Source organism: Melitaea cinxia, chromosome 10 (genome assembly GCF_905220565.1).
Source record: "Melitaea cinxia chromosome 10, ilMelCinx1.1, whole genome shotgun sequence".
In the NCBI taxonomy this organism is placed as follows: Eukaryota; Metazoa; Arthropoda; class Insecta; order Lepidoptera; family Nymphalidae; genus Melitaea; species Melitaea cinxia.
The window spans coordinates 695,879-706,866 of NC_059403.1; the positions used below are offsets into that span (position 1 = coordinate 695,879).

General features: G+C 35.8%; 1 protein-coding gene across 1 annotated transcript; it reads left to right on the forward strand.

The window, feature by feature from the left end:
- The first annotated feature begins 594 nt into the window (after positions 1–594).
- Positions 595–7,781, forward strand: LOC123656902 (acidic repeat-containing protein). Its single transcript, XM_045592515.1, has 7 exons — positions 595–817; positions 1,947–2,066; positions 2,207–2,608; positions 5,796–6,003; positions 6,140–6,599; positions 6,670–6,804; positions 7,562–7,781. The coding sequence occupies exons 1-7, from the start codon at positions 613–615 to the stop codon at positions 7,688–7,690; spliced, it is 1,659 nt and encodes a 552-aa protein (XP_045448471.1). The 5' UTR covers positions 595–612; the 3' UTR covers positions 7,691–7,781.
- Positions 7,782–10,988: the final 3,207 nt, after the last annotated feature.

Below are 10,988 nucleotides of genomic sequence, written 5' to 3' on the forward strand. Positions count from 1 at the left end.
ATCGAACTTACCACCCCTCTTCGATTCTAAAGAATAGAGTAGCACAAAAACAGAAGTGCCATTTTAAATTCAATATAAAAATATACCTATACACTAATTGAACAAAAAACATTTCAATAATTAAATTAAATTTGAAATAGAAAAATAAGTAATTGTAATAATAATTGGAAATATTGTAAGCATTTTTGAATTACGTTTTTAAGTAAACATGCTAGATAAACGAGTAGAGTCAATGGGCGGTGAAAGTCTTCGCGGTCGCTGATCTATGTCCAGTGTGAATACCATCACCACTTTCCTTCCCCGCGAGTGACGTAACGCTATAAAAGAGAGGGCCGTGAAGACGCCGCCGCTATATCGTTTCCGATCGCCAACCTCGGTCATAGCGTCCCCATCAGCGACATAGAAGGACGCGAGCGGAACCTCTTCCGCTAGAGCCCCAAAGGACTCAACAGTGAAAGTCAAAGGTGAAGTGCCACTAGGACATTAGTGATCGTGTGTTTGTGATAGTGCTGTGATATCGTGATAGCGTGACAGTGGGGGGCCGGTCGGCGCTGTCGCGATCGCGGTCATGTTGACGGTGATGATTAAAGGCCTGTTTGTTTCAGATACGAGATGAGGTCGTTTTTGTTGTTAGCGGCGTTGTGCTGCTTAGTGTTGTCGACATACGGGAGCCCAATTTCGAGGCCCGATGAGAACCAGAAGGAAATCGGCAGGCAGTCCGCCCCTGCGGCCGCAGCTCCTCCAGCCACTTCCTCTGACGATGATGACGACGATGATGACGATGACGATGACGATGTTGATCTAGGTCCATTATCAGGTAATTGTTGATGTACAATTTAGTTGACTTATTAAGATAACTTTATAGGTAGATCAAAGTACTCGTTCTCGAAGATTAGCAATATTAAGCGTTGCGTGAAATCACATTCGAATTAAAAAAAATACCCTGAAAAAAATACTATTATTTTTTTGTAAGAAAAATATTTACTTTTTTAACTTACCTATAAATACTATTGATTATGCATGTCCCTTTAAAAATAAAAGTCAACTTTAATTTAAAAGTAATTACTATAATTTGATATTTCTCAAAATAATAAATATGCAATCAAACATAGCTGAGCATAGTAATAAATTTAGTAAAATAATAACGGTAGTATTGGATACGAAAAAATTGCATGTCGATCATTATAAAACAAGATAGACGGTAATTCTCTACCGATATATCGATTATGGAATAGATCTATTACTTTTTATGAACACCTGAGAATCTAGTCCATTATGACGGCTTTGAAGTCATAAAAATTGTAATATTTACTGCATTGATGATTAAAATATTATTATGTTTTATTTTAATTAATTAAATCTATATTCATTTTTGATTTATCTTTTAATACACATTTGTAGCTTAAACAAATATTTGACATTATTTTAATGACTTGAAACAAAACAAAAGGATTCAAATTAATTCAAATCAAAAAGTGTTACGTGCAGGCGATAAAAATTCCAATGAATCAGGACGCGGTCCAACGGAATGTGAATCGTACAGCGTGACAGTTGTTCTCATTTGCTAATTAATTTAAACAGAAAAACTCAATCAGAGAAATTCAAGCTACTCTCTTTTCCACAGTCGAGAGGCTTGCACCGGACGTCACGCACCAATCCCCACCGTGGAATAATATTAATTGTTTGACTAGCTTACTCACGCTAAGATGTTTTGCAGAAATTAATATAGTAAATATAAAACGTGTTTCAGATGTTTTCCGCAAAGGAATACGTTTACTAAAAAATATTTGTTCCGTTATCTCAAAGTAACACACGTATGTTCAAATCATATTTGAAAGGAGGTGATAACTATTCATAGGCATTATTTGTTTTCGAAGAAATTTATAACAGCGTATTCTATTACTCCGAGATCGTATTTTTTTCTTTATATTTTTTTTCTTTCATAGGAGATGACGACGACGATGATGACGATGACGACGATGACGATGACGATGACGATGATGATGAAGCAGGTGATGATGAAGAAGATGACTATTTGGAAAGATTCTTCGACGATATCTTAGGAGGTATGATGTTATTTTATCTAGAAAACAAGATTGAAGTTTTGCAGATATTGTGTTTTTTTTTTATTTCATTTAAAAAACTATTATGAGTTACCGTACATTAATGAGTAAGTACGAATTCTAAGCAAATGTTCTTTGTTCAGGCGGAGATGACGACGACGACGATGATGAACCAACAGGAGTACAGTCTGTGGTAGCGTCGGCTGACACCGTTGCCGCTGCGCCTGCCCCCGCCGCACCAGCTGAAGAGGTTGCCGCCGCTTCTGAGGAAGTCGAAGCTTCCGAAGCTGCTGAAGGCGCCACGGAAGGCGAAGAGCCTGAAGCTGGACAAAAAGAGCCCGCTAGCGCGGAAGTAGAGACCCCTGCTGCTGCCAGCTCTGAAGCGGCTGCCGCTGCTGACAATGACGATGACGAGGAGGAAGACGATGATATCACTGACGCTCTTGACCCCGAGGACGATGATGATGACGATGAAGAGGAGGACGATGACGATGATGACGACGACGATGATATTTCTGACGCACTTGGCAGGAATAAACAAGCACGTGAGTCAAAAAAACTGAAGGCGAACGTCGCGGCGAATGCGAAAAAGAGTGGGAAAAAAACAAGCCACATCAAAGTAAAGAAAACCAAAGCGACATCCGCCGCGGCCGCTGCCGTCGAGCATAAAAAGTTCAGATAGTTAGAAGGCGTCGGAGATCGGGCGAGACTCGCCCTAACATCCACCTGAGAGACCTCCCACGGTCCCCTCCTTAGCTTAACTATTTATTGACTATTTATTTACTCTATTTATTTTATTTATTAAGTGTGCGTGCTTGATGTGTGAAAGTGTAAGTATGGGCAAGAGAGTTAAAAATTAAATTAATGTCTAGATCATGTCACAACAGTTCCGTGGCAATTTTTTGAAATAAATCTGTTTGTTCTAATCATGTGTAAAATTTATTATACTTGCTTGTCACCTTTGTTGCGGATTGTGCGTCTACAAAATAAAAAATGTAAAAGTTAGGAAATTAAAACTTATCGGTCAGAATTCTAGTTTATATTGTCAGATAAGAGTGACATTATCTAGTTGTATTAATTTAATTTTGATTGTAAAAAAAAAAAAAAATAAACGTATACTAGTCAAAATCCTATATGTATTTATGTAAAATTTCCCTCCTTCATAAGTATATAATATTGTTTATATTCGCTATATTATGCTTAACTTTCGACTATATATTTATATATTTTTATCTCTTCTAAATTGGCTATAAATTAATTTTGCATATAGATTTTCAATGTAATGCAATGAACTAGCTTTTTGACCGATTTATATATGTAATTTAACGCACAAACGAAATTCCTATTTCCTATTTCCTAAGTTGATATGTAAGAAAGTAAATACAAAAGTTGATAACCATAATTCAACCGGAGACAGTGGCGAGTGTCACCCGATACCGATTTAGTAATCCTGTACATAACTTATCGGGACGAGTAGTGTGTCATAGAAATTGTCAAGGAAAAACTAGTTTCTTGTAGCTCGATGTATGTTAAGGGGTCGACAGCAAGGAGTGCGCTGTTGCCCGCTTACTTTCCCATCCGGAGTTAGTTCGTTGAACCCACCCGATTTCTTCTACAACCTTGACACTTTCTTTGACCTTGCTCAGATGTTTCTAAGGAAATGACCTTGACGAACTACGATCGGATTAAACCATCGATAGAAAGTAAATCGAAGCGAACGTTTACTCTCACTAAATGACGAAATCACTGTAAAATTTGCCTACCGAGTGAAAACGACGTAACGAAATGCTAAAAGAGAAATTTTTAAATGTTTGTTGTTGAGAAATTCTGGGAGAGTTGCGAACAGCCATATACGACCCAAATGAAACTTGTTTATAGCCAGTTGAGTCTAAAACGACTTTTCTGATGATCGATTTTAAACCCATTCACGGGAATTTGTTATATCTTTATAACCTTGCACGATGCATTCGAAAAGTTAAAACAAATATCCTAACCTTTTAAATAACAACAGTCAAGTCTGAGCATCTTCAGCATGTATTCCATAATTAGATTTCTTTGAATGTGAGCGACTCGGCACGCAGTTTCTTTTACGTGTGGAAAATAGAAAATCCACTGTTGACTGGTCCTATTAATTGTTATTGGATATTAGAATTCAACCGGCTCGCTGAGACTAAAACAGTTAGACGATGGCGTGCCCATTCGATTCGAATGCCATTTGATGTATTGCCGTATGAATTATTAGTCAATACATACTCAATAAAGAAGCTAATTGAAGTGCGTGATAATATGAAAGACAAGTGAATATTCGCGTATACGTAATTCATTTTAAATTATGATAGAACTATGATAGTAATTAATTTCGTGTCTGTTGATCATTAATTATATAATTATATAATTTGATTTATTACGATTTAATAATAGTCGTGTTCTTTGTATAACTGACACTTAATAATCAAAGAATATGTATATTTTTAACAATGATGAAGCTCATTAGATTAGAACAGTTCAAATAATTGTACTTGCTCGCAAACGAAAAAAAACCGACTTCAATTACACCGACAAGTACTACAACGTAGATAGACGAAAAAATAGTCAAGTAAATACGCGTTATCAAAGATTATTCAAAAAGTTGTAATTGAATTTCGATGAAATTTAAATGTGACCACACGATAAACATCAGCTTTCGTTTAAATTCAAAATAATCAAAATTGATACACCCAGTAAAAAGTTATGACGACGTATGAGTCGACATAAAAATAGTCAAGTAAAAACGCATTATTAGGTAAAACTCAAAAAGTAGTTTTTAGATCTCAAATAAATTTTAATGGAACCAAATAACATGCACCAACTTTCGATTAAAAAAATGTCGAATCGGTCCACCCAGTCAAAAGGTCTGAATACATAAAAAATGACGCCGCGTTCGCGCAACGGTTACAGCCATTGATTGTACCTGTTGCGCTGGCGGTTGCGGGTTCGATCCCCGCACATGACAAACATTTATATTGGCCATACAGGTGTTTGCTGTGGTCTGGGTGTTTGTGCAGTCCTTGTGGGTCCCCACCGTGCCTCGGAGAGCACGTTAAGCCGTCGGTCCCTGTTGTTATCATGTACACCTGATAATGATCGTTACTCATAGTAGTGAATAGGTATATCCACCAACCTGCATTGGAGCAGTGTGGTGGATATTATTAGTAGCATATTATTAGTAGCGGTACGAGTATTCTAGGCAAATGCTCGCACCCACCGCAACACCGACAGTTTGCGAGTTCGAAACCCGCTCGGGATGGATATTAATTTGTATTTGTACAAATATTTCTTTCCGGATTGGATGTCTGTCCTTGTGGTCACCCCACCGTAGCTCGGAGAGCACATTAAGCCAGTCCCGGTTGCTATCACAAATACCTGATAGCGATCTTTACTCATAGTAGGAACATATCCAACGTATCCGTTAACCCGCAGTGGAGCAGCGTGGGGGATTAACCTCCAATCCTTCTCCTACGCGGAGAAAGAGGCCTATACCCAGCAGTGGGATAACGTGCCTATTATAATGAAACGGCTATTTAAAATATTGGCTCATATAAACAAATAATGTTTTTGCTCTATAAAACCAATCAACAAGTTTAAAAGTTGTAGGTTTAGTTTCTAAGACCTAGATTCATTAAATGTATGCCTTTCGTAAATCGCATTGTGAGGTTATCGACGAATAACATTTTCTTTCGTTTGTAACTTTAGGTGCATTAGGTGATGAACCAGCAAAGAAACCGGCGACAGTTCCTGCAATCCATATAGTTAAATACAATAAATTTGTCGATAACATTCTCGAAAAAATGAACGAAATTCTACGACACTCTTACGATCCCGTTAATGTAAAACTTCAGCCGATAGACGCAAATAAGAAGACTACTAAGCCAAAGAAAAATAAAACAAAAACTAATAAGAGGTAATTCAATGGTTATAAATAATTATTATTTTCATTTTTAATAACTAAGTAATAATTCCGCGTGATTTGAAAGAATTGAAAGAATAAGTAGTTATTTGTAAAATCTTGCGTAAAACATTGCATATAAAATTTTTAGGAAAACTTCAAACAAAAAGAAGAATTCAGCACGCGGTGGAACGTCCGATAAGAAAACAGAGAATGCTACGATAACTGAAAAATTAGAAGAAACAAATAAAATTGAAGAAAACAACGTAGTCAAAGATGAGATTGTAATGAAGGATGTCACAAACGAGTCTAGAGCTATCAAAGAGAAAGCGACCAGCACTAAAGCTAAAAGCACTACAGTGAAACCGAAACCTGCTAAGACACCTAAACCAAAACCTAAACCATCAACTACGTCTACTACTAAAAAACCACCAACGAACAAAAATAAAACAAAATCAAGCGAGAAAAGTAAACCCAGAGCTAAAGGAACATTGTACGGTCTTTCATCCCTGAGGAGAAGCGGCGATGTTGCAGTTAGCATAATGTCTGATCACACAACTGTTAAAAGCAATTTTGTTGTTGGACCTTTAATATTGCGAGTAGAAAAAGAGGTAATGCTAACTTCTACATTCATACTATATGTTAATAAATTGTTAAGCTAATATGAGATTCTTTTGCCAGGTTGGGCGCGGAGCTAAAAAGGAACTTAAATCAGCTACAGCGACGACAGCTGAAATGATGGGAAAGCTTTCACTACGAGTTAATAATCAAGGAGTAGCGTCTTTACATTCGATTAAAGTTTTGCAGCCAAAGCAGGTAACTTACAAAGTATACAATAAGATGTTTAATATTTTTAACTATTAAAATATATACACTACAAGTCATTCATCATCATTACAGCCTATACAGTCCACTGCTGGACATAGGCCTCCACAAGTTTACGCCAAAAATAACGTGAACTCATGTGTTTTGCCCATAGTCACCACGCTGGGCAGGCGGGTTGGTGACCGCAGTACTGGCTTTGTCGCACCGAAGACGCTGCTGCCCGTCTTCGGTCTGTGTATTTCAAAGCCAGCAGTTGGATGGTTATCCCGCCATCGGTCGGGTTCTTAAGTTCCAAGGTGGTTGTGGAACCTTGTTATCCCTTAGTCGCCTCTTACGACACCCACGGGAAGAGAGGGGGTGGCTAAATTCTTTAGTGCCGTAGCCACACACACTACAAGTACCTACGCTTAAAAGCGAATTTTAATATTTCAACTGTTTTAAACGATATCAAAGGAGGAGGTTCTCGATTCGACTGTATTTTTTTTATGTATGTTGCTTCTCTTTTTTATTTGGAAGCTGGTACTACATAAAGATCTGCCGAGTAGTTTTTGAGTTACATACATATCTCTAATAATGTGTATTTTACTATACTTGTCGATATACATTGAAGTCTGTTTTTTTTAGTTTGTGAACAACTACCAATTAGTTATATACTTACTTGACGTTTCGTTTTAGACTAAATGAGTAATAATGCGACATTTAACATTGTATGACATTTAATTAAAGTGAAAAATATCATTTGTTCAAGGTTCGTGTGGATAGCAATCACGAAAGAACGCGTGAATTGGTTTGGCAGCGCAGTGCAAGAATCGCTCACGTAGTGTCCGCAAAACTGAGATCTGCATCCAGACCTATGTTTACTAATTCAAAGTATTAACAAGTATTTGATACTTACAAAAGTATAACATTTATCTCAAGAAACAAAACGATTGATAAAGTACAGGAAAAGTATTTTTGATTGATGAAAATTTTATCGTTAATGTGATTTTAAAATAGATATCAATCACTTCATCCAATGCGTAACATTTAATAATATATTTGTGTGCAACTATTTATAAAAAGGCAGTTATATGCATTTATGTAGCATTTAAAACGACTGGATTAGGATATTTTAGTAATATAAGTTATATTTATATTTTGAGTAAAACGTGCGAAGAACGTAAAATTTTTTGATACTCATAACTGAATAGTCAGATGATGCATTTATTATTGTAACTTGATGGTGCTAAGATGTATAATAATATAATTATGATCAAATAAAGTTCTAATTTATTAAAATGTATTTAATTTTCCTGTACATACTTGTATATATCACAACTATTATGACTGATTATATAAAATAAATAAATAAACATTTACAACATACACACACGGTCATTTATTCTTAAAGTAAGCATCTTAATGCTTGTGTTATAGGTAAAAGCCGACTTGTATAACAACATATTTTTTTTCGATAAACATACATAATAATACATGAAAATAAATAATACATATATAAATAAATAGATATATTACACCCAAACTCGGGGTGGAAATTGACAATCCCCGGAGCAGAAAGCAGGGTAATTACAAATTGCGTCAACGGGCCGCCGACGAAGCGATATAATATAAAAATGAGGGTATTTTTATATAAGGTAAATGAAAAATAAATTTTAGAATTAAGACGCTTTCTAAATAAATTAAAACGTCAATGAACTTAGCATTTGTTTGAGAACGGAAGTACTCTAGAGGAGGATGTTTAATACTACTATAAAAAGTGAAAACACTTTCTATGCAGACAGTATCTTAGTGTCGTCTTGTCTGATAGAGATAAATGTGTACCAAATTAATGATATTGAAATATTTAATTTTAAATTTTATATCATTTTTTTTTTCTAAGTTCGTAAGCCCCCGTATTTGAAGATTTGATAAATAATTGTGTTTGCTCATAAACAAAGAATACCCCACTTCAGATACATTGACAAGTACTACGACGTAAGTAGTAGAAAAAGACAGTCAATTAAATCTATATATTAATGTTCTAAATATTAATACGTGAAGAAAAAATTTTGTACACACCTTTTTACGAAAATTGCGCTGACCGAGGAGTATGAAATTTCGCACACTTTTAGTTTATATAGAGAACGAGTGAATAATGCTTAATTTTACTAGAGTTATGCTTAAAACTACATTAAATCGATAAAAAAAAAAACATTGCACACACTACCATTTATGACGCCGCGTTGGCGCAACGGTTACAGTCATGGATTGTACCTATTGCGCTGGCGGTTGCGGGTTCGATCCCCGCACATAACTAACATTTGTGTTGGCCATACAGGTGTTTGCGTTGGTCTAGGTGTTTGTGCAGTCCTTGTGGGTCTCCCCACCGTGCCTCGGAGAGCACGTTAAGCCGTCGGTCCCGGTTGTTATCATGCACACCTGATAGCGATCGTTACTCATAATAGGGAATACATCCGCCAACCCGCATTGGAGCAGCGTGGTGGATTAAGCTCTGATCCTTGTCCTACATGGGGAAAGAGGCCTATGCCCAGTAGTGGTATATTACAGTCTAAGCGCGACACTACCATGCATGGATACACACACGCATACATACCCTTTTGTTTATTATTATAAAAGTATACTCTTTGAAAAAAGAGCCTCAATCATATTCAAAGTTATATTTTAAATTAATTATGGTCGAATTTCAACCACTGGGCGACCACTAGTACTCATTATTAGGTGTAACTCAAAAAGTACTTGTCAGATCTCGTACAAACTTAAAAGACAAAGTTGAATTTAGAACCTTTTCCTTTTCGTCCTTTAGTCGGTTAAAAATTCCAATTTTTCCATACTTTTGTAGTATTAATTTAGTAAAGCTAAAAGCGAAGATGGAGTTTTTAATAATTTTATTGGCACAATACAGAGCGACGAAAATCTAAAGATAGTAAATAATTTTTAATATCATATCGAAAATCGAACGTTCCAGCGGGGATCGAACCTGCATCTCCGACTTACCGTGTCGGTGTTTTAGCCAATTAAGCTATGGAACGATGATACCGCTAGACCGAAATTTTTTTTTTTGGTTACATCGTTCCATAGCTTAATTGGCTAAAGCACCGACACGGTCAGTCGGAGATGCAGGTTCGATCCCGCTGGAAGGGTCGATTTTTGATATGATATTAAAAATTGTTTAGAACTTCCTCATGTGTGGGTAACACAAAAATAAATCATACGAATCTAACGATAGTAATCATTTAGTAGTGATAAAAGCGGCTAATAAAAAAGGGGAAAATAAGTAATAAAACAAACAACGTCATTCTTAAGTAATTATTATTTTCTTTTAAAGAAAACTTTAGCAATTGCACTTAACCTTATAATACATTAAAATTGATTCAAACTCAAACAATAAATTAATCACACAAGTTTACGGGGCTATTATTATAATATTTTCAAAACATCATGACACTTAGCGAAAATTCTTTTATCTATGAGGTATAACTGGTAACATTAATGGCAATGAGTTGTGCTTTATTTGCTTGAAGTTTAACGATTAAAGAGCCAGGTATAAGGAAATATATGGGAAGTGAAATTGTGTGAAACAACGCTTTACAGCGCTTTTAGCTGTAGCGAGATATAAGCGAGTGTCAATTTGTGTTTCGATTTTAGAGTTTTATTATCTTGAATATTAAAAATTTTATTAATTAAATTTTATATTTTAAATTTGAAATTTCATGATAATCATTCTTAAGGTAAACTCCAGTCGCGAGTCAGAGCTGACATGCCTCATTTTAAATCGTTTATTCAATAAATTCTGGTCAAAAAATAAACAAAAACAAAATAAGAACCATGTGATTTTATGAAACCACGATGCAATTGAAACTAGTGAATAAATCATTTACACAGATACACAGATCAAAACATACAAATACCGCGGAACACTTGCGACAAGCGATAGATGAACGAAAACGTTTGGGGCGATAGAATAAAAGTTTCACTTAACTTCGACGCACGACTGGAGTTTACTCCTTCAGATCGACTGTCTAAATAGGCACAAAAAAGGCTTACTAGTCTCAGAAGATTAATACCATATCAAATGGTAAATAAACGAATACAATAACGCCATCTATCGAAACCCTGTTTTGTTTCGACAGATGGCGTAGGAAACGTCGTATCGAAATAATTATCAGTCAGTTCAG

Excerpts from the sequence above, each read along its gene's own strand:
- LOC123656902 (XM_045592515.1), top strand. The coding sequence starts at position 613 with ATGAGGTCGTTTTTGTTGTTAGCGGCGTTGTGCTGCTTAGTGTTGTCG. Across the intron at positions 818-1,946 it reads TGATCTAGGTCCATTATCAG|GAGATGACGACGACGATGAT; the intron begins GTAATTGTTGAT and ends TTTCTTTCATAG. Across the intron at positions 6,004-6,139 it reads AAAACAAAAACTAATAAGAG|GAAAACTTCAAACAAAAAGA; the intron begins GTAATTCAATGG and ends TAAAATTTTTAG.